Source organism: Balaenoptera borealis (genome assembly GCF_965194805.1).
Source record: "Balaenoptera borealis genome assembly, chromosome: 1".
In the NCBI taxonomy this organism is placed as follows: Eukaryota; Metazoa; Chordata; class Mammalia; order Artiodactyla; family Balaenopteridae; genus Balaenoptera; species Balaenoptera borealis.
This window is the reverse complement of record NC_138860.1, coordinates 100,490,119-100,509,600: the sequence shown is the minus strand read 5'-3', so window position 1 is coordinate 100,509,600 and position 19,482 is coordinate 100,490,119. Positions and strand designations below refer to the sequence as shown.

General features: G+C 39.5%; 1 protein-coding gene across 3 annotated transcripts in view; it reads left to right on the top strand.

Moving 5' to 3' along the window:
• Positions 1-9,260: 9,260 nt before the first annotated feature.
• The window catches only part of NTNG1 (netrin G1), a 327,327-nt gene continuing 317,105 nt past the window's right edge, over positions 9,261-19,482 (top strand). Inside the window, exons 1-2 of one of the 3 annotated variants that reach the window (XM_082385072.1) lie at positions 9,261-9,346; positions 16,265-17,030. In XM_082385072.1, the coding sequence (XP_082241198.1) occupies positions 16,785-17,030 (246 nt within the window). In that variant the 5' untranslated portion in view covers positions 9,261-9,346; positions 16,265-16,784. Of the gene's footprint in view, positions 9,347-9,491; positions 9,655-13,348; positions 17,031-19,482 lie in introns of those variants that run through there. The other 2 variants (XM_082385074.1, XM_082385073.1) reach the window with 2 other exon arrangements.

Sequence of the window (19,482 nt, the reverse complement as noted above, 5' to 3'; positions counted from 1 at the left end):
TCCAAGCATGATACCTTAACTCGAACGGCTCTGCTTCCCCACCATCTCCTAAAACTGAGTTGACTTCTGGGCTTCCCTGCCTTTGCTTTCGCTCAGTCTCATGCTGAAACTCCCTCCATCACTTATCTACCCAAACCCTAAAAGGTCTTCCTCCTCCCACCTCCTTCAGTGGAACACTCCCTGATCTTTAAGACCAATTGTATTCATTTTTCAGTCAGTTTTAAAAATTTGTATTTCAGTTTTTAACCTTACACTGTGTGATATTGTTATAAAATCATTAAAAGTTGTCTTAAGCATAGAAATGATAGCTTATACTTCTATATATTCCAGACTACTTGGCAGAGTATTAAACGTATTATAAATGGTCCCCAAAATGCTTATTTATTAAATAAATAAATAATAAATAAATGTAAGCATTTATGCTGACATACTAACAATGGAAGGGTCACTACTATAATATGGGAAGTAAATAATATTTGCAAGGTGTTTTTTTTTTTTAACCAAATATCACATTTATTCATCACAACAATTCTATAAGATACTCAGCATTATTCCTATTATTCCCATTTTTACAGCTGAGGAAAGAGAGGCTCAGAAAGATTAAGCCCATTACCTAAGGTCAAGCAATGTATTAAAGGACTTGAATTCTGATCTTTGAGGATTTGCCAGTATATCATACTACATTTCATAATGACTTTAACTTGAATACACAGAAAATACATGCATATATATAATATGTACACATGCTTACATATAGTTTGACTAGTAAGTTTTCAATCTAAAATGTTTTGGAAGTTTGACCTTTATGAAAGTCTGATTATAATAATTCACAAGGGCATTTTGCATAGATATGTTAGCTAGTGCTGGTAAAGAAAGTCCAATAGTCACTGACTGATTTTGAAAAAAACCCAACCAGAATATAATGTTTAAAAGCTTTTAACACCTCATGACTGGATCTTACAGAAGGTCTCAGAGAAATGGTGTTTACAAGTCAAATAATTCACTTCTAGGAGAGATTTATGATAGCTTATGGCTAATACATATGTTCCAGAAATTGGGCCTTAGTGAACACAGTTACAAATTAACTGTATCATGTGGCAAATGCTTGATTTCTTCCTTTCTTAAAAATATGATTTCAAGGTCCCTGGCCTTCATTCTATCTGACCTTTCAGGGAATCAAACATATATCCCACTTAATTCTAATATATAGAAATTTATATACAACTTTTAGAAATCAGAGATCCTGTTCTATTATCCAAGAATGTGAAGAGTATATTTATTTTTGTCTCAGCTTTCATTTAAATCAATCCCAACCTCAAAGCAAGACTCAAAATACAAAAGCTAGAAGAAACCTCAAAATTTAAGGTGCTTCAATAAGAATCACCTGTAGAGGTGCTGATTCAGGAACCTGCTTTATAGCAAGCCCCCAAAGACATTTTGAGATAGGATTCCCATTTTGAGAATTTAGATTCATCTAACTCACACTTCCTTATTTTACAAATTAGGTAATTAAGGCCCAGAGAAGCAGACGACTTTTTCAAATTCACACAGCAGGGAAGTGTCTTAACAAGGTCTTAGTCTCTTGACTCCTAGTCCAGTGCTACTCACACTATTGCTCATTGGATTTTCTGAAAACATTTCTTTGAAGGATCCAAACATATAATGGTTGTAAACTAAACCACATTTAGATCAGTCTCAGATTTTCTGTGGCTGAAAGTCTGAGGTTCTGCTTCTCCATGCTTAAAAGAGCTATGAGCATTCAGCTCTTCTTGATTATCAATCAGCTCTTAATATGAGGACAACTGCAACATCTTAACAGTAATATATATACCATGATATACGGTAACCGACAGTCTAGCTCTCCTCCTTTATTGCAAACTCAGCCTTCAGAAAATAGCTGAGGAGAGAGGTAGTTCCCTAAGTCTCATTTTACATAGATATCAAGAAAACTAGGGTTTATAAATGCAGAGGCATTTGGGAATATGTGGGGAGGGCATGTAACAAACAAAACCAGATTATTCATTGTTTCCTTATCACCAATACATCTCTTGACTTTTTGGTCATAAACCCTTAAAAAGCTTGATTAACTGTTCCATCGTCACTAAAAAAGAAAAAAAAAAATCTGAATTCCGCTTTGACTTAGAGAAGTACTGGTTACTGTAAATATCAATTTGTTGCTGTTTCCTTCCATTATGCATAATGATTTCTAAATTTCTTGAAGTTTTGCATCTTCTTCTGTCCCGTTTTATCTTGTTCCCCAGTTCTTTTCGACAAATAGTTATTCTCCAACAGAAGTTTGAAGCACACTATTTTTGCTATTTAGGATAACAAAAATGCAAACCATGGTGGAATGACTGGGGACTGGTTCTTTTATCAAATGCTTAATTGGTGTCTATAATTACTAATTACTCAACTCTGTTATTCATGTGTGGCTTATCCCTGGTTAAATGTTTGAACCTTGGGTTTCCAGGTCACCAGTCTGCTCTACAGCCACGTTCTCCTGCTGTCCGTGCTTACTCAGGGAAATCCAACTAATTTTAATACCAATCTAAGCACAAAAGCTCATTAGGAAGGTATATCTCCTGCCGAAATAAGGCATATAATGTATTCAAAAGCAAATATAGAAGTTTTTAAAATTATTTGCTGTTTTAGATTACTCTTCTTCTCTTAACACAGAGTACTTAGAACTGAATGGGCAGTATCTGATCCTATTAGCTTGAGACACAAAGTTTCCATTTTTGTAGGTCAATAATGGTAAATTTTTAGCGTGTTCATATGTCTCAACCTAAATAACATAAGATACTTCCTGTCTCTTGATTTTCTCTTCTTTTGCTCTCAATTCTTATTACAGATTTCCCATGTCAAAAGCTCATAAGCACTCACCACAAAGGCCATCCATATGTGGCTGTGAGCTGCACTCATAACAAACTACTTGGAAGTGCCAAAATATGCCCTATTGTATTAGGCCTCGTGATTCTCTTCCCCCTGCTTCCTGGTCAGAAGGCCTTTTGCTCCTTTGTCTGCCAGATGAACACCTACTCATCTTTTGAGATGTAGGTCATGTACCACTTCATCAGCTTTTCCCAGGATTCACCAAGGAGAACCAGACATTCTTTCTTTGGGGTTCACCTGCTCCCCGTGGGTTTCAATCTCAGCTCCTACGGCAGCATTGCATTGGTTGTTTACAAGTCCGTCTTCTCTAACAAACAGCCTGTAAACTATGGGAAGGGACTGCTATTCATCTTGTTATTTCTAATGTAGTCCCTAGCACATAGGAGGTGTTTAATTCATGTTTGAGAATGAGGAAAAAGGATGGGAGAGGGGAACAAGAAATAATTTCTATGATATCATAGGAACCTTACAATTGTGTTATTTTCTATGGGATTTCAAAGTTTGGAGAACTGACAGTTGAGTTTCTTCCTGGCTTACTGAAGTAAGAAGAGAATTCATAATGCCTCTGATTCCATTCTTCTCCATTACACATTGAGGCAGGATTTAAGAGAATTAGTCACTCACCGTAGGAGAGGGAGCCTTCTTGCCAAAGGAGATGGCAGCCCACTGGGAAGCAAAGGCCACCTGGCACAAACCCATCTCACTTACTAGAAGCCAACCCAGCTCATCTCCACTGTCTCCACTCAGCATAGAAGCTAAAGGATGGAAGCCACTGAGCTGATAAAAACAGCAGTCAAGGCAATCATTTCAGAACAGTAAAACCAAACTCAAAAGCAGAAGTCAAGAAAAGCAGGGAGAAACATCTGAGTAGAATACAGCTCAAATCAATGGCACCCTGTGATCTTAGATTTCTCTTCTGTGTCTGCTATTTTTCTATTCTTGGACTATGTTTCATCATGGATATTCTCACTGCAGTGGTCCACCGAATTTTAGTTCAGCCCTTATGGCATCCCACCCCACATTTATAGGACAGTACAAGAACCTCTTGCAGAAGCTGCTAAACCACAGAGGCTGGACTCTATTGTACTTTGGGCCAACTGCCTGATAGAGATCTTGGAAGTCCTGTACCATCATCTTAATTGTCTGCATCTTTGCCCCATCTTGCGTACAAAAGGAGTGTCCAGACTTCACCATTACTACTACATTTCTCTTAATCAATCTCTAGTATAATATTAAAGATGCACATTACAGTTAGTCTAACTCTCTTTTCCCACATGATAATATATACTCTGCCTTGAGAGTTTTGCATTGCCTCTAGCCCCTGGCAGGTGGTGTGGGTTCCATTAACATTTATTGAATTTAAGGGAAGAACCATTGAGACAGAATTCATGGAAAGATCTCTGAATTAGGCAAGGGTTATTACTCAGTCTTCCTTCATATATTTTTCTTCTCAATTTGGAAAGGCTGCTGATTTTGTTGTTGGAGAATAACTGAAAACATGAAAATTACATTTGAGGAAATTGACACAGCTGTTAACTTTTGAGACTGAACTTTTCCAGCCAACACACTGGATTAATTGGGAGATCTCCTTTTCTCAAGAAATGTTGATGATCTTAGACAAACTAAGCACAAAAAAATACAAGTTCATAGAGGCTTACTGAGTTTGTTCAGACCACAGCATTATCCAAACCCATTGCTCAGATGCCTCTTTTTGTAGCCTTGGAAAAAAGATAAACTGTTAAACAAATATTGACTATGTGTTCTGAGTCTCAAAAAAACCAAAATAGGTTAAAAAAGGCTCAGGGTGTCATGATTTTGACAGATTTTACTGGTTGGATAAAAACATCTAGTGTCACAGTGCTCTGAAAGCATAAAAATTAAGAAGTGATTTCTGTTGACTTCTTATGGGTGAGATAGGTTAAACACAATTAAGAAAAACTATTCATGGTTCATAAAGTTGGAATAGAAAAGACACATGAAATACATATTTGACTATGACTAAAAAAGTTCATCTTTTAGGTTGGCATACTTTCTCCTGAAGAAAATATCAAAACCCACATTTTGTTAATTTTTTTCATGTTATTTTAACCAAAGCTTCTAATTTTATTATTTCCAAACTATTTCACACAGTGCCATATATTAGTAAGCACATGGGTGCTAAAGGTCATGTTCCTTGCATCAGTCATTAACTATCAATGGCTTATACCATCTGCTATTCTTCATGTTCTAGAATCAGTAACACAGTCACTATGTGTATTTTCTTATATTAAACAATATGTTCTTTGGTCTGCTATCGGTCCTCAGAAGAACTAAATGAGGTTGTTGATATACCTATGTTGGGCATCTTGCTATTTGGATAATTTGGGCTTGTAAATTTAAAGTTTCAAGATAAGTGTACTTGGTACACCTACAACAGCAGGAAAATGCCAGTATCGTCAGTGATAGAGCCCAGTCCAGATGCTTAGGACTTGTGAGAGGTTTAAATGTCAAAATATTTAAGGATTAAAAAATCCTGTTAGGTAAAGAACTTCAAAATCTGTCAAAACTACACTGCTAATGACTCTGTAATAAAACGTGTCCCTGAGCAGAGTGGAGACAAGAAAGAGCTGAAGGTTTTACAACTACTAGGAAGGATGTTTCTACTGGGACACAAGCAGCAGTCATATGAAGCATCTATCACATAGTATACAACTGGTCAAATAGGACTTGTACCTGATTTGGATACTTCAGACATCTAAGTCTTAGTTTAATATAGTGGGAATTAGTTCCTTTTACCAAGAAGGCTATTACTGAGTCCTGGGAATGGGCAAAAATTATTTGCACCTGCAAGAAACATTTCTTTTGTACCTACTTTATGTCAAGTACTTTGCAGTATTTATAAAAAGACACATATCTTTTTGGACCAGATACATTGCAAACTACTACTACCAGTTTGTCATATTGAAGTTACAAGTATTTAAACAACCCTGGCAAATCTCTAAAACGAAGGTTTTTAAGCAGCCAATAACCTAGAAAAATGAACAAGAGTTAGAGACCTAACAGAATTACAAATAGATGAAAATCTAAGTTGAAGAAGAATGAGGAATGCAAGGAAACCAGCCAGAGATCTGAAGTCAGAGAACTGAAAGATTAAATAACTCTCCTCTAAAAGGAGACAGAAAAAAGTAGAGTTGAAAGTTTAAATAAAAACAGAAAAATCATTCTTTCCAAAGAAAGTTAAATATATATATACACACACACACACACACACACACACACACACACACACATACACATAGGTGGAGAAAGTAAAGGATGATAGAAAAGATGCCAAGAAAATACCTAAAGTAAATTTCTGATTGTTGTGTATTATGTAAACAAATGCACAAAGATACATTCAGGAAAGCTGGTTTCATATGTAAATTCACAGATTCTCAGTTTGAGGAAGTATATCAGATCCACCCAAAGAGCTTTTTTGGAGAAAAAGTCCTTCCCACCCATCCCCACTAAGAGGAGAGATCATGATCTGGAGGAGAAGGGGTTTTAATATTGAAAAGTCTCCTCAGGGATTCAGATTTCCTGCTCAGAGTTTAGATCCATTTGTTTGGTTGGTGATTTACTGAGTATGAAAAGAAAAGAGCAGATGTTTGAGAGAAAAATTCACCTCTGGAAGACTATCACTCTTGGAGTGGGAGAAGCTACTTACCTGGAGAGGGTCCCCATGCACATATTGGACGTTTTTCGGCCTGATGTCTGCTTCCTAGTCAAAGGGAACCTGGGAATGAGGGAAGTTATAGTATAGGAAGAGGGGGAAGGAGGTTAGTTCTGAGACTTTGACAGCTGAAAGGGAAATTTCTCCAGGTTGGGAGCCAATATCACAAAGATCCTGGTATATCCTAGACTCCTAAACTCTGCACAGGTTCCTTTCCTTTGCTTTTTACTGGAGAAACACCTGAAAAGATCAGACAAATCTGAGAATGGGAACTCAAAAGGAGTTTTCCTGGCTTGAGAGAAAAGGGCAGGAGGAAAAGGTAAGGATGAGAGCTGTCTGTATCTCAGTGCTCAGGCCAGGATGCCATTGAGAAGTGAGGGGGCTGCTTGGGTGTTGTTTCTCAGGTTGTACTGGCTTCTCAGAAGGGACAAGGCTCTGGCAGCCTATGAGGGAGGGTTAGGTGGTGAGTGGCCTCTCCCTGTAATCAGGATATTTTGACCCTGGAGGAGCGTGGGCAGAGAGTGGACGAAGAGCCAGGCATGGCCACTGTCTAAGAATGCCTTTGAGGACTTTATCCCTGCAGATAACCCCTTTCTTCAATAACAGTGCTTGAATGTAGAGGTGGAGAGGAGGAAGGCAAGGAAATCACAGATTCCTGCAGTGGAGGGAGTCGAGGGAGAAAGGCTTCATCACGGCCTCTCAGGGGTTGGAGGGTCCAGGGTGCCTGGAATCCCCGTCTCCTTCCTGGCTGCTCAGGGCCAAGAAGGATCTGGTGATAGGCTCAGTTCAACACGCTTCTTCCCTATGCACCTTCTGCCACCACCCCACCACCCCTGCGCCCCGAGTCATGGCAAAAAAATGACCCCTCTGCACTTAGCTCAGTGCTTCCATTGTGAGGCATGCAGTGAGTGACCAAGTGTCCCCAATTGCCCATTTCTTACCCTCTGCTTTGTCTTTAACAAACTGGAGTTCGACTTCTCTCCTCCACACAGGACCCTGAACTGGCCCCCAAATCCAAGCAAATACTATAAACTCAGAACATGCTTTCTTTACAGTTTATCCCCCAAATTGGTGGACCACAGAGACACATTTCTTCTCAAACCAGCTGGTCACACTGTGGTTTACGCCCTCTCATCTGACCAACTTTCCCTACTGCTTATGCCCCTAACCATACAAAAGCCCGGTTTCTGTTTGATTTTGAGATGCTTGCAGATTTGTGAGATCAGAGCTTTCTCCCTATTGCAATAGTCTTTCTTTTTAATTAAAGTCTGTCCCTATGTAAGTCAGTCTGGATTTTTTTTTCCCCTTGACGTTAGTGTGTAGCTGAGAGTGATCCCGGGTAAGTTTGAGCCCCACTGCTGGGGAAGGAAGTCTTGGGGCGGGGGGCATTTGTCTTTCTCTTCAGAATGGCGAGGAGGCCAGAAAACCACAGCTCTCTCTTCAACTTTCCGAAGAAGAATGAATTTCTAAATAAGGAGGTTTGAGGCTTGCGCTGTAGGGGCCGCTGGCTGGGCAGGGGAATTGGTGGTTGAAAAACACCGTTGCGATCACAGCTAGGAGCGAGGGGTGTGCTTAGGAGCGGTTTTCGAGAGGACAGCCAGGAGTGAGGGATGGGACGGGCGAGGTTATGAGTGGAAGGTACGTGAAGAATTAGTAGAAATCGCGCTCGTGTGGGCAAGCTAGATGTGGCGGAGGTGAAGGGGAGTCGCTGAGCCTCAGTACCCCGAGGTCCTGGAGCGGCGGCAGCGGCGGCTAGAGCAGCAGCCGCAACAGCGAGGGGGACGGAGTTAGGACCGCTCGGAGCGCCCAGGTCTCGAGGTAGTATAAGGTTTGCAATCCTTCCACTTGCTGGCAGTTGCAGAAGATCTGCTTTTAAGTGAAACGTACTTGCCACCCCTCCAAGGGCTGCAGCTTCCCCCGGCTTGCTTCCTTCTCTTCCCAGGCCCTCCCTTGCGCTCACTCTTTGATTCGTACTCGCCCGTAAGTTTGCAGAGAGCTCGCTGCCGGCTCGGAGCCGGGTCCGGCCAGGAGCCGCGGGCGGGGTCGGGAAGCCAGTGAACAGCAATCCAGAAGCATCGTGGGCCATGTATATTTCATCAAATGGACTTCGGGTGCGTCGCGTCTCGCAACCATCAACGCTATGTGCAGTGACATTTCTGACTTGAGTGGAGGAATGCGCGAAGGAAGCCCGGACGAAATTGGTACTAGAGGATCTTCTTGGCGCCAATGCTAATTGTCCTGATTTATGTCCCTTCTGACTAAGCTCAACGTCTTCGTCTGAAATACAATGAAACCTGTGCCAAGCGGGGTAGAACCACCGGGCCGCTGGTTCTGATCCCCGGGAATCAGGAAATCGTCCTGCAGCTTAAAAAAAATTAAAAAAAAAAAAAAAAAAAAAGGATAGAGGAAAAAATAGAAAAAAAAAAATCCCTCAGTAAAAGTTTAAGGCGAGAAGTGGCAGAGGCAGTGGCGCGAGGAGGCGCGGAGGAGAGCCGGCAAGCAGAGGACTGGGCTGGCAAGACCTCCCGAAGGCTGCGATTTCATTATTAATATCACTATATTTTTGGAGGGAGAGGTACCTTTCTCATCTTCTCTTCCTCTCCGCCCGCCCCTATTCCCTCCCCCTCATCTACCTGTCAAAGTCACTGATCTTTTGCATTTCGGAAGAGGACGTCAACGGGAAGGAATTCCCCCTCTCGGCTAGGGCTCCGAGAGGGGGCTGCGCGCGGAGGCTCCCACCACTCCCCGGGGCCGGAGGCGAAGGTAATTAAGCGGCGGGTAGTGGCGGCCGGGCGCGGGGCTTCGGGTCCGCTGGGTCTTCTGCCGCCGCCGGCCAGGCGCAACCTGGACCCCGGGGGGTGCGGCGGCGGGGCCGCGGCGCTCGGGTCCACACCCCTAGCTCTCCCGCTCCGCCCGCTCTGAGGAGGCTCGGCGTAACAGCCGCCGCCCGCCCAGCGCCGCCCGGGGCTCCGCTGCCGAGGCCGCCGCCCGAGGCGCACCAGGCTGGGCTCGGCCGCCGCCCCGCGCCGTCGGCTGGGTTCCCGCCGGGCGCCTAGCGAACGGGCCTCACGGTGAGTGCCGCCGGCTTCCCCCCTCCCGCCGCGACCCGCGCGTTCCGCCTTTGCCCCTCTCCCCGCCGGCTTCCTCCCTCCCTCCCCCCGACACCCCCCCTCCGCCCCCCCCGGCCCGCCGCGCAATCCACGGGCGGGAGGGAAGGCTCCGGGTGGGCGAGGAACTTTGTGAAGCGCCTTGTGGAGGCAGCGCGCGCGCGCACACCCCGCACACTCTCACACCCAGACACAAGTCTTCCTGGTGTGCGCCCCGGGCAGGTTACATGTGTGTTTGTGCTGTACTCAGTGCCTGGACTCACAGATACACAGCTCGCTCTCCCCCCTCCCCACCCCCGACACCTGACCGCACACAACGCATCGGAGGGTTCTTTTTTTCTTTTTCTTCTTTCTTGCTTTGCCAGTTGTCCTTGCTTGGGGAAAAAACTTGCCCTCTTGCCGGCCCTGTGGAGCTGGTGGCCACACTGAGCTTTTGAAGTTCCTTTCTTTTAATCTCCTTTATTGGTGTGAGATTAAAGCATTACTATCCCATGTCGTGCAGCTGGGGAGAAGGGAAAATTGAAAGAGGGAAAGACTTGGTGTAGGAATGCTGTCTGGAATATTTTCTCAGGGGTTGATGGATTCGGCTAGAGACATTGAATTGCTCTCCTGTATGGATCTGTGGATATCTATATATAATACAAATAATACTGAATATTATTGGGCCCAAAATAACCAATTAAGTGATTCAGACACGGGAAAACTTAGATAAGAAAAGAAACTGCGCCCTCTGCTGTTTATTTTAGTAACCTCGCTCGGACTTTTTTTTTTTTTTTTTTTTTTCTTTTTATCTTTTCCAGAAATCCACTCAGGAGGTTGTCATTTTACAGGGCAGGGGAGGAAAATTTCTAGCGGAGATTTTAAGCAACTTTATTTGGAAAAGCTGGAGGTAGCGTTTCCGTCCTCGCATCGGGTATAGATTTCCAGAGAGTAGAGGCTTTTGTTTCCCACTTCCTCCCCCATTCTTCCCAGGGAATGGTAATGGAACCACTCATTATCATAACAGTTTGTCAATCTTTGGAATGGAAAATTCTGAGTAAGATTCAAAATTCCACTAAACATATGGTGGATCTGGCAGTAGATTTGCTCTAGAAATAAGGCCCTATTTTATGACTGAAAATACTAAAAGTTTTCTTATCTTACAGAATTGGGGAACAAAACAGAAGAATCTAATAAAATCATTTATTCAAATACACTTAATGGTTCAGCTTGTTAGAAAAAAGTTTTCCAGAAATTTTCTTTTTCGCAGTAGGGGCAAGGTTTTTCTGATTTGTCTAGTCCTTGAGATCATCTCTAAAAAAAACCTTGGGGAATTAACAACCCCAGGTTTCATTAATTAAGTATTTTGAACTGTAACTTTGACTGCCTTAAATGCTCCCCATCCCTTTTCTCTTTGGCAAAGGAAAATCAGCTCCATAACTGTTCAAGATTCTTTTGGAAGATAAGTAACTTTCAGTTTTTCATTAAGATGAAATTTGGTTCTTTGCATGTGGATCAGCTTGCAAAGAAACAATGTCTCAAGTAGTTCACACAGCAGGTTGTCCTAGCTTAACATACCTAAGGGATCTATTTTCCTTTTCTTTTCTGGGTGCCATGAAATAAGGTCTATTTCACCACTGAAGACCAACATGAGGGAATTCAAAATTCCATATAGTTGGCTATTAATTTGGTGATACTTCCTATTGTGAAATTTTAAAAGGATAATCTTAATATTTTGTAAGAAAACAGTTGATCTTATATGCACATAAGGCTGTTTTTCCTATTTTTGTTTCGTCAGCTTTCACTGGGTAGGTGTGCTAAAATGATTCAGGTTAGGTTTTTTAGGAGGAGGCTAATGTATTTTGCTGTTTCCTTTTGTATATTTGTAAGTGGTGCATATACTTGTCTTTGCCTCTGTTATTATTCTGAAAAAACATCAAGTAGTAATGTTAAAAAAATTAAACTATTACACGTTTAGTTGATATGCTTTCTAACTGTTGTAAGGATTTGTAGAGAGAGTTTTAGAGTTACAAAAACACCAAGTCACTTGGAAAGAAATAAAATTTCATACAACTCAGAAAATTAATTGTATGTTAACAGAAAAACGTGTGTGTATGAATGTGTGTGTATAGGTCAGTAAGAGATTTAGCATACTTTTAAAAATAATTTTATCTTCAGAATCCAGAGTTTTGTTTCAAAACTTTAGGTGGGTGTAGATTTTCTCAAAGATGTATTCGAAACCTTGGATTTCTGAACTTCTCTACATGACAATGAAAGATTTGTTGTTCTATATTAATGAAATAGCATATTTATTCTACACTTAGCTGATTCTGAAATAATTTTATGTATTATCCCATCCCCAAACATCCTGCAAAATATATGCTGTCTAATTTCCCTAATCATTAGTCTCTTGGTGAAAACAGAGATCTTCCAAATCCTAAGGTGTGTTATTTGGTTTTATTAAGAATCTCATGATAGGCAGTTGCTCATAATACCCAATCAAGTATGAGTAAAATATGCCAATGATATTGCAGTACATGTTAAATTCCTTATATCTTGAAAGGCAGTTAAAAGGATAGAAGCAAATTAAGATGACTCCCATCTCCCATTAAGACGACTAGAAAATGCTTTCTTCACAACAAATAAATGCAAAGAGCATTCAGTATATGTTAAGTATCTCATCTAGTCAATCTCGTTATGACAGTGTTGGAAGCTGCTAATTTTGATAGGTTATGGAATTTGGATATGTCTTTATCTCCTTATATTTTTCACTCAATGGAATATGATTATAGTCAATGTTCTTTTTGTTCCTTCCCATTCAGAAACATGCATATTTATAAAATTCTTAATGTCTATGAGGAATGAGTCAATAGCTGTCTATTTCAGGTGCCCCTGAAGAGCTGAGTATTTATGGAATAAATAGCCTACTATCACCACCCCCTCCTCCTAGCGAGATTATACAGTAAAACAAATGCCGAGAGCCAGCTAGAGTTAGTGGATTTACTGTCAATATTTTCCTCTCTGTTGATGAAATTGTCAGTTGTTTTTGGAATGTAATTGTCTATAGTTTTGATCATTGTTACTTCCATGTAATGTTTAGGAGGCTTCTTTTCTAATGAAAGAAAGGACCTGTGAAATACCTTCTGCAAAGTTAACCCAAAGTGGAAGGGAATTAGCTACAGAATCCTGGAAAAAAGATATGTTCCTTGTATGCAAAGCCATTTTATAGCCCATTTTAGTCCAGATCAGTAACATCTATCAACTTGAGGGCATGATGTAACTTTGTATTTTCACAGCGGCTTTGCAAATTTATATACCAGTCAGAGGTCTATGGAGTACTCATGGCATATTAATGGGTATTTCTATCAAAGAGGACTTCCCAGAACTTTAGTGCACAGGTAGAGATGATAGCACTATTTGATTACAGTGAGTTCCCAAGGTTCGCAAAGTAAAGAACTAGAACCGGGGCCGCGCACAGCTCTTCTGAAGCTGCTCACATTTACGTGATACAAACACCTGAGACAAATTCAAAGCCCACGTTACTTGGCAATTAGTTCAGTTATGGGCAAGAAGGGATTGGTTTAGTATATTAAATCCCCAAATATGTCATTGACTGTCCTTCTCATAATTGGTTTGCCTGGCTATTTGCTGTGATGACCTAGCTTTTAAGAAGCTATTGGTGATTTTAACCTAGTTGAAAGCATAGCCAGATGGGAACTGGTGCCATTAAGTAAGAGAGGTTAAGGGGTAAATAATATCCTATTTTAAAATCATTTTATTTTCTTTGAAAACTCCATAATTATACTTTAATAGAAAACTCCTGATTTTGACAGAGGCTTCTTTTCCATTGTGTGTCATGGAAGTTCACAGATTTAATTTCTTTCTAATTTTAAATTAAGAGAATTTTCTTTGAAATGTATGTGGCACTGAAAAGTAAGGCGATCCTAACGTGAAGGATCCGCACTAAGTGATGCTACAAACATAAAAGTTGGAATGAAATCAAATAATTACGTTAAAGAACAACTTAGTGACCCTCTCCTCCTGATCTGTAATATGCTGTGGTCAATATCTTTTTCTGTGTCAATGGGAGCTCATTAAATGTAAATTCTGCAGACTGACTGAGCCATGCCATATTAGTGCTTGCCAAAGCTTGAAATTTTTAATACATTAATAATATGTCTGTAATGTAATGGAAAACTGTTAATCACAACTGGTTATGTGCCAGAAATTTAAGCTATAATTGGCTGCTTCTTGTCAAGAATGTCTGTCGCACAGCCCTGCAACCGCCTAATATTCAAATGTCTTGCACTCCTTTGCATTTTTCTTTGTCAGTTTCCTAAATTCAATCAATGATGTAGTCCAAAATTCTGTGTAATGACCATCATTATAATTCTGGTGTACCTTAATGAGAATTCGTTACACTGGGATTGCTGTTGTGTCAGGAAATAGTAACAGGTTCCCATACATTTCCCTAGTGTCCAAATTTTTAACATACATATATACGGTCATCCTTTATTTTGTGATTCAAGTGAGGCAAAAGGTGGATGAAGACAGTAGCCAAGAATAAATAGATTAGGGGGATAGTATTTATTGATTAAAAAATGTGACGATTAATCTCAGAGAATTCAAATATATACTTAAGGTCATATTTAAAAAATAATATTAAAAATTAGCTTGTAGTGCTCACTCATTTCAAACTCAAAGCAGTTCATTACAGGTCTTCAAGAGTGTGTGGTTCTTGATAAGTAAGTTGTTATGTATTTGAAACTAAGAATTTAAGTTAATAATTTCTGGTGTAGTAGATTTTACACTGCTTCAGTTATAAGGCCTACTTTCCCCTCCCCTTCATCCCCCCCTCCAAAGTGTTTGTTCTTATTATAATAAAGTAGTAAATGCAGTTGAAAAATGCATCTAGAAAATGTAAATTTATATTATTTTAATACTTTTTGGATTATTGTCAAAATGTCCGCTGTTTCTGAAAATATCAACTTAAATTACTAATGAATCCCAAAAAAGCAGAAGGCTGTAGTAGCCACAACACATGCTTCTCTGTGATTTTTTTTTTTTATGGTTTAGATTTCAAAATGTACTCAACACTATATAGTCTTTACAAGAAAGTGGCAGATTCAAATCTGTAGTTTATACATGTTTAGACAAACTGCTAATTATTGCTTCATAGTAACTCAAATATTCAACACTTTTCCTAATAGAAAATATCACAAATTACAGCAGTATGATAACATTTTATGAATTGAATATAATGAAAATTGCACTTGTATCCATAAAGCAATTATTATAAATTACTTTGCTATGGAAACACAATTCAGCCATCTGTTGGCATTTCATAGTCTCTGTGGCTTAGTTCATTTTAAGATGGTACATTATTTAAATATAGTGAATTCCTTTTATAAGATTTTGTGAGGATAGTGAACTTCCATATTTAAACTGCTTAGTGTGAATTGAAGGGTCTATAATGGTATTTCCTAAAACTGTAGGCTTTTTTGTCCTTTTACATTTAAAAAATAGTTAATTATTGGGACTATGACAATATAAACTAACTAATTAAGCAAATACACTTTTCTTATACCTGGATTCCAAATATTATAGTTTGGATTTAGACAGTGATTTCTAAAGAGAAAAGTTGCCAGTTAAACTCACCAATGACTTGTACTCATAGTTATGTAGGCTGTATTATCAGTTAACCAAAAGTACTTTTAAACAGTAATTTTTATTTTCTCTTAGAATTAGTGGCATATTATTCTGCTTCATGGCCTGTTAACTCACCCTCAGCTCCTTTTATATGTGCATTTTAAATTGTGCGTTTTACTACAGAGCTTTTAGTTTTAAAGCAGCATATAATATTCGCCTTTGGGACAAATTCTCTTCTTCTGTTACAGAAAGTAACTGCAAATGCAGATGTAATAGCTATAAAAAGATATAAGAGAATAGAAAATTCTTACGAAAAGAAAATTTGCTCCTCTGGTTTTATTTTTGAATATTTTTTCAGGGAGCCAAGTTATCTTTACCACTAAATGCAACTAAACAAAAGATGCTAAATTCTTCCAATATAATGAGCAAATACAAAGGGACAGGCTCGTGCCAACAATGCCGGTTTTCACTCCAGTTAACAAAAGCTAAGAAATGTACAAGGAATTTGTAGATTTTTAGGGTCTCTTTGCTAAGAGACAAAAGGCATAGAAGTAGTTATCACTTCTTTGTCATTGTTATAAAAGCGCTCATTTCCCCCATTGTACTCCTGGAAGATTTTCCAGCACTGCAATATCTGAGACGTGTTTAAATCTAGCTGCTTGCTCTCGGTTTTGTCAAGATGGAAATATAATTTTTGAAGCGAAAACCTGTAACTCACCTGGAACACAAACATCTATCTTTGTTATGGAAGTGTTAAATCCTTCATTTCAAAATTCTCCCCAATGTGAATGATTTCTGTGGTTTGCTCATTCTAGCAAAGTAAAGGTTGTCCATATTACACCAATTTGCTTCATATTGCATCAAACCTCCCAAATGCCAACATATCATACATTTTGTAATGCATTGATTGTGGGACAATAACTCTTATTTTTATTGTTTCTAAAAGGGTGTTGGTGCCAGAAGAAAAGAATGATTGATGGGAAGCAGACACCGAGCTATAGACACTCATCCTTTTGCTTCAGATACTGATACCTCAGTGCGCCTGAGCAACCCTTATGAGCCGTGAGCATCTAGGATCACCCAGGGTTATTGGATGTACAATAGGAGAGCCATCATTTTGCTAAGTCATTATCTGCTGCTGGACATCTTTTACAAAAACCAAACTAGACCCAAGTCTAATAGATACGTTCTAAGACAATGAAAAAGCTGCAAGTTGTTGCTAATGCCTAATGCACAAGTATGCTAGGTTTCCACCAAAGTCCTCAATATACCTGAACACGTGCAATATCCGAATCCTTCACTTTTAGTTTTGGAATCTACTTTGAAGTCTCATCCTCTTTTTTTTTTTTTTTTTTTGTTAAAGATACAAACCTACCTACGTATAGACGTACATGTATATGTAAAATAGAGACCACAGATAAGCAAACCCGGCTTTTGTTACCACGAAGATTGCCAAGAATTTAGAGATGTATTTGTCAAGATTCCTGTCAATTCATGCCCTTTGGGTTACAGTGTCCTCAGTGATGCAGCCCTACCCTTTGGTGTGGGGACATTATGATGTGTGTAAGACTCAGATTTACACAGAAGAAGGGAAAGTTTGGGATTATATGGCCTGTCAGCCGGAATCCACAGACATGACAAAATATCTGAAAGTGAAACTGGATCCTCCGGACATTACCTGTGGAGACCCTCCTGAGACGTTCTGCGCAATGGTGAGACAACCTTTTTGAATAGACTATTTCATGTTAAGTGTGGGCATGTTGTATATGCACACAAATGTGTTAAGTGTAAAGACTCAGCTCAGGTAATAAGCTGAATCTGCAAGTGGCAGATCTGTGCTAAACAGGCTAGCTTCATTCTCAGTGGAGGCCTGCACCGCCTGGAATTACAGTTTGCACAGTGTGATTGATGCACTGGAACTTACCTTCCTGCAAACCAAAGGTTTCACTGAGACAAGTGTACGGAATATAAATTATAAAAAAAAAAGTCCACTGAAGTTTACATTTCAGATTGGAGATTGGGAATATGATTAGGCTATATGTGATATCATAAGAATAAAACCCATCGGTAAACCAGCTTTAAAAACACAAAGGTTTCTTCACATACATATTTAAATTAAGGCTAGTCCCATGTTCCATAGTTCAAGGCTAGAGTAGATGTCCTGGTTTTCCTCATCAGGAAACTGCTATGGTTTGGAAATCCTTGGTTAGGAGACCAGTGAGAAGGGAAGCAGAAGAGGAGACAGGGGCTAAAGCCTCATGAGAAGCTTTTCCAGAAGAGTCTTTTTTGTCAACTTATGCAGCCTCTTGTTTACAAGGGTTGTGGTTTTCCATAGAAAAGTTTGGAATATGGAAAACATGTTTATTGAAAAAGTAATGATATGGAGCATACAAATTCAAATACTCTCCTTTTGATAAGCAAAGCTAGATAATTTGTTGTTTTCATAGTATATATATAAGTCTTTTTCTGAGTGGAAAGGTAAATGGGATGTGAAAAGGTAATATAGGAGTGACAAATTGAATTTTCACTAGAGATGTTGCTGAAAATATACCCATAAGGTATTCGTAAAGAGTTTGGTGATTGAAATGATGTAAATCAATGTGCTAAAGAATTCAGACAGTGTGTTCATTTGGTTTATGTTGTTGTTGTCTTTTATTATAGGTGGTCTTTATTTGATACAGGAACTGTTGTGGTCCCATTTTTCACCATGTAACAGATGTAATCGTATGGCAGATTTTAATAGTATCCTTACCTGACTTTATTATCTTGAACTTGGCCTGGCATTTTCCGGGTAGTAAAACTATTAATCAAAGTAGCACCTGTTCACAGTCCCTAGTGAGTTCAATTAGCATAAGATCATCTTAGACCTAGCACTGTAGAAGAGGTTTTGTAATAGGAAACAGTTCTGAGCACTAAACAGTGCTTTCACCTAAAAGCTAAGGGCTTGCCATTTTTCAGAAGTGCCTTTGGGGACTGGTTTGAATTATAGTCTAAACCTGATTTTGTGGAGAGTGAGAAAAAGAGCTTGGCTATTAGGTGTCACTATGACTAAAGTGCTCTGAAAGACTAAATATTTCAAAGAGAGGACCGTCTCTCTGGGTAGCAGGTATGTGCTTTGCAAAGAAGTTGCCTTTTAGAAACCAGAGACTTCCAGAAGAGGAGTTTATTCAAACACGTTAGGAAAACTATAATAAATCTGTAAAAGAGCAGGGACATTTTTTGGCTTTATATAAGGTTTTTAATAATCTCTCATAAAAGGTCAAATTTAAGATCTCATTGCAAATCTGGGGTGAAATTGCTGTTCAGGTGACAGGTTTGGCCCAGAACTCCTTAGCAGAGGATGAGTTCTGGGCCAAATCTTCGTATTATTAAGAACACTCTAACTCTATATATTGGTTTGCATGCACTTGTAGCAATATGCCTCTTCTGGAATTGTTTAATAATTTACAGATCTAAGTAAAATAGCAAAGATCCTTTTTCACAGTGCTGTTTGTACTTGCATAGGCCCTGTATGATGTGTTCAACATGTGATTTGAACGTGCAGCTTCCCTGGTGTCAGCCTCTGGCAAGAGAACGCTTGCTCAACACTGCTTCTGTCCGTCATGTTGAAGGGTTTACTTGGGGTCTTTAGCATGCCTCTTTCTCCCATCCTGAGTGGGAAAGGGTGCATTATAGAACTTCTCATGCCTGACTTTTACAGTGACATGGTCTAAGGTCCTTAAACAAGCCAATTCCTACCAGTTTACTGGCTAAGTGATGTTAGAGACCAAAAGAGAAAAAAGTGAAAACGATATCCCTCAGCTTTCTCAAGTGCAGTAATATGTGTACTTTACATGTTTATGTGAAACTGCACAGGACAGTGTTTTAAAAGGCTACATCTTACTGTGATACAGATATTCAGAAGTCTTGGTGGGTTTAAGTTTGTCATTGGACAGAATTGTTTTCCATGGGAGAGTGTGAGGTTTGTGAGATGTTACCTATCGATGCTTAATTTGGACTCCTTAATATACATTTGATTGGCATAACAGGTTTAATAATCTATACTTTAAATACATAGTTTGAGACTATTTGTATGCATATTATATACCAAGTCAAAGATAGTGACCTAATATAGCTGCACTTCCTCTCTGCAGTTTTGTATTTTCCATAAAACTCTTCAGTGTA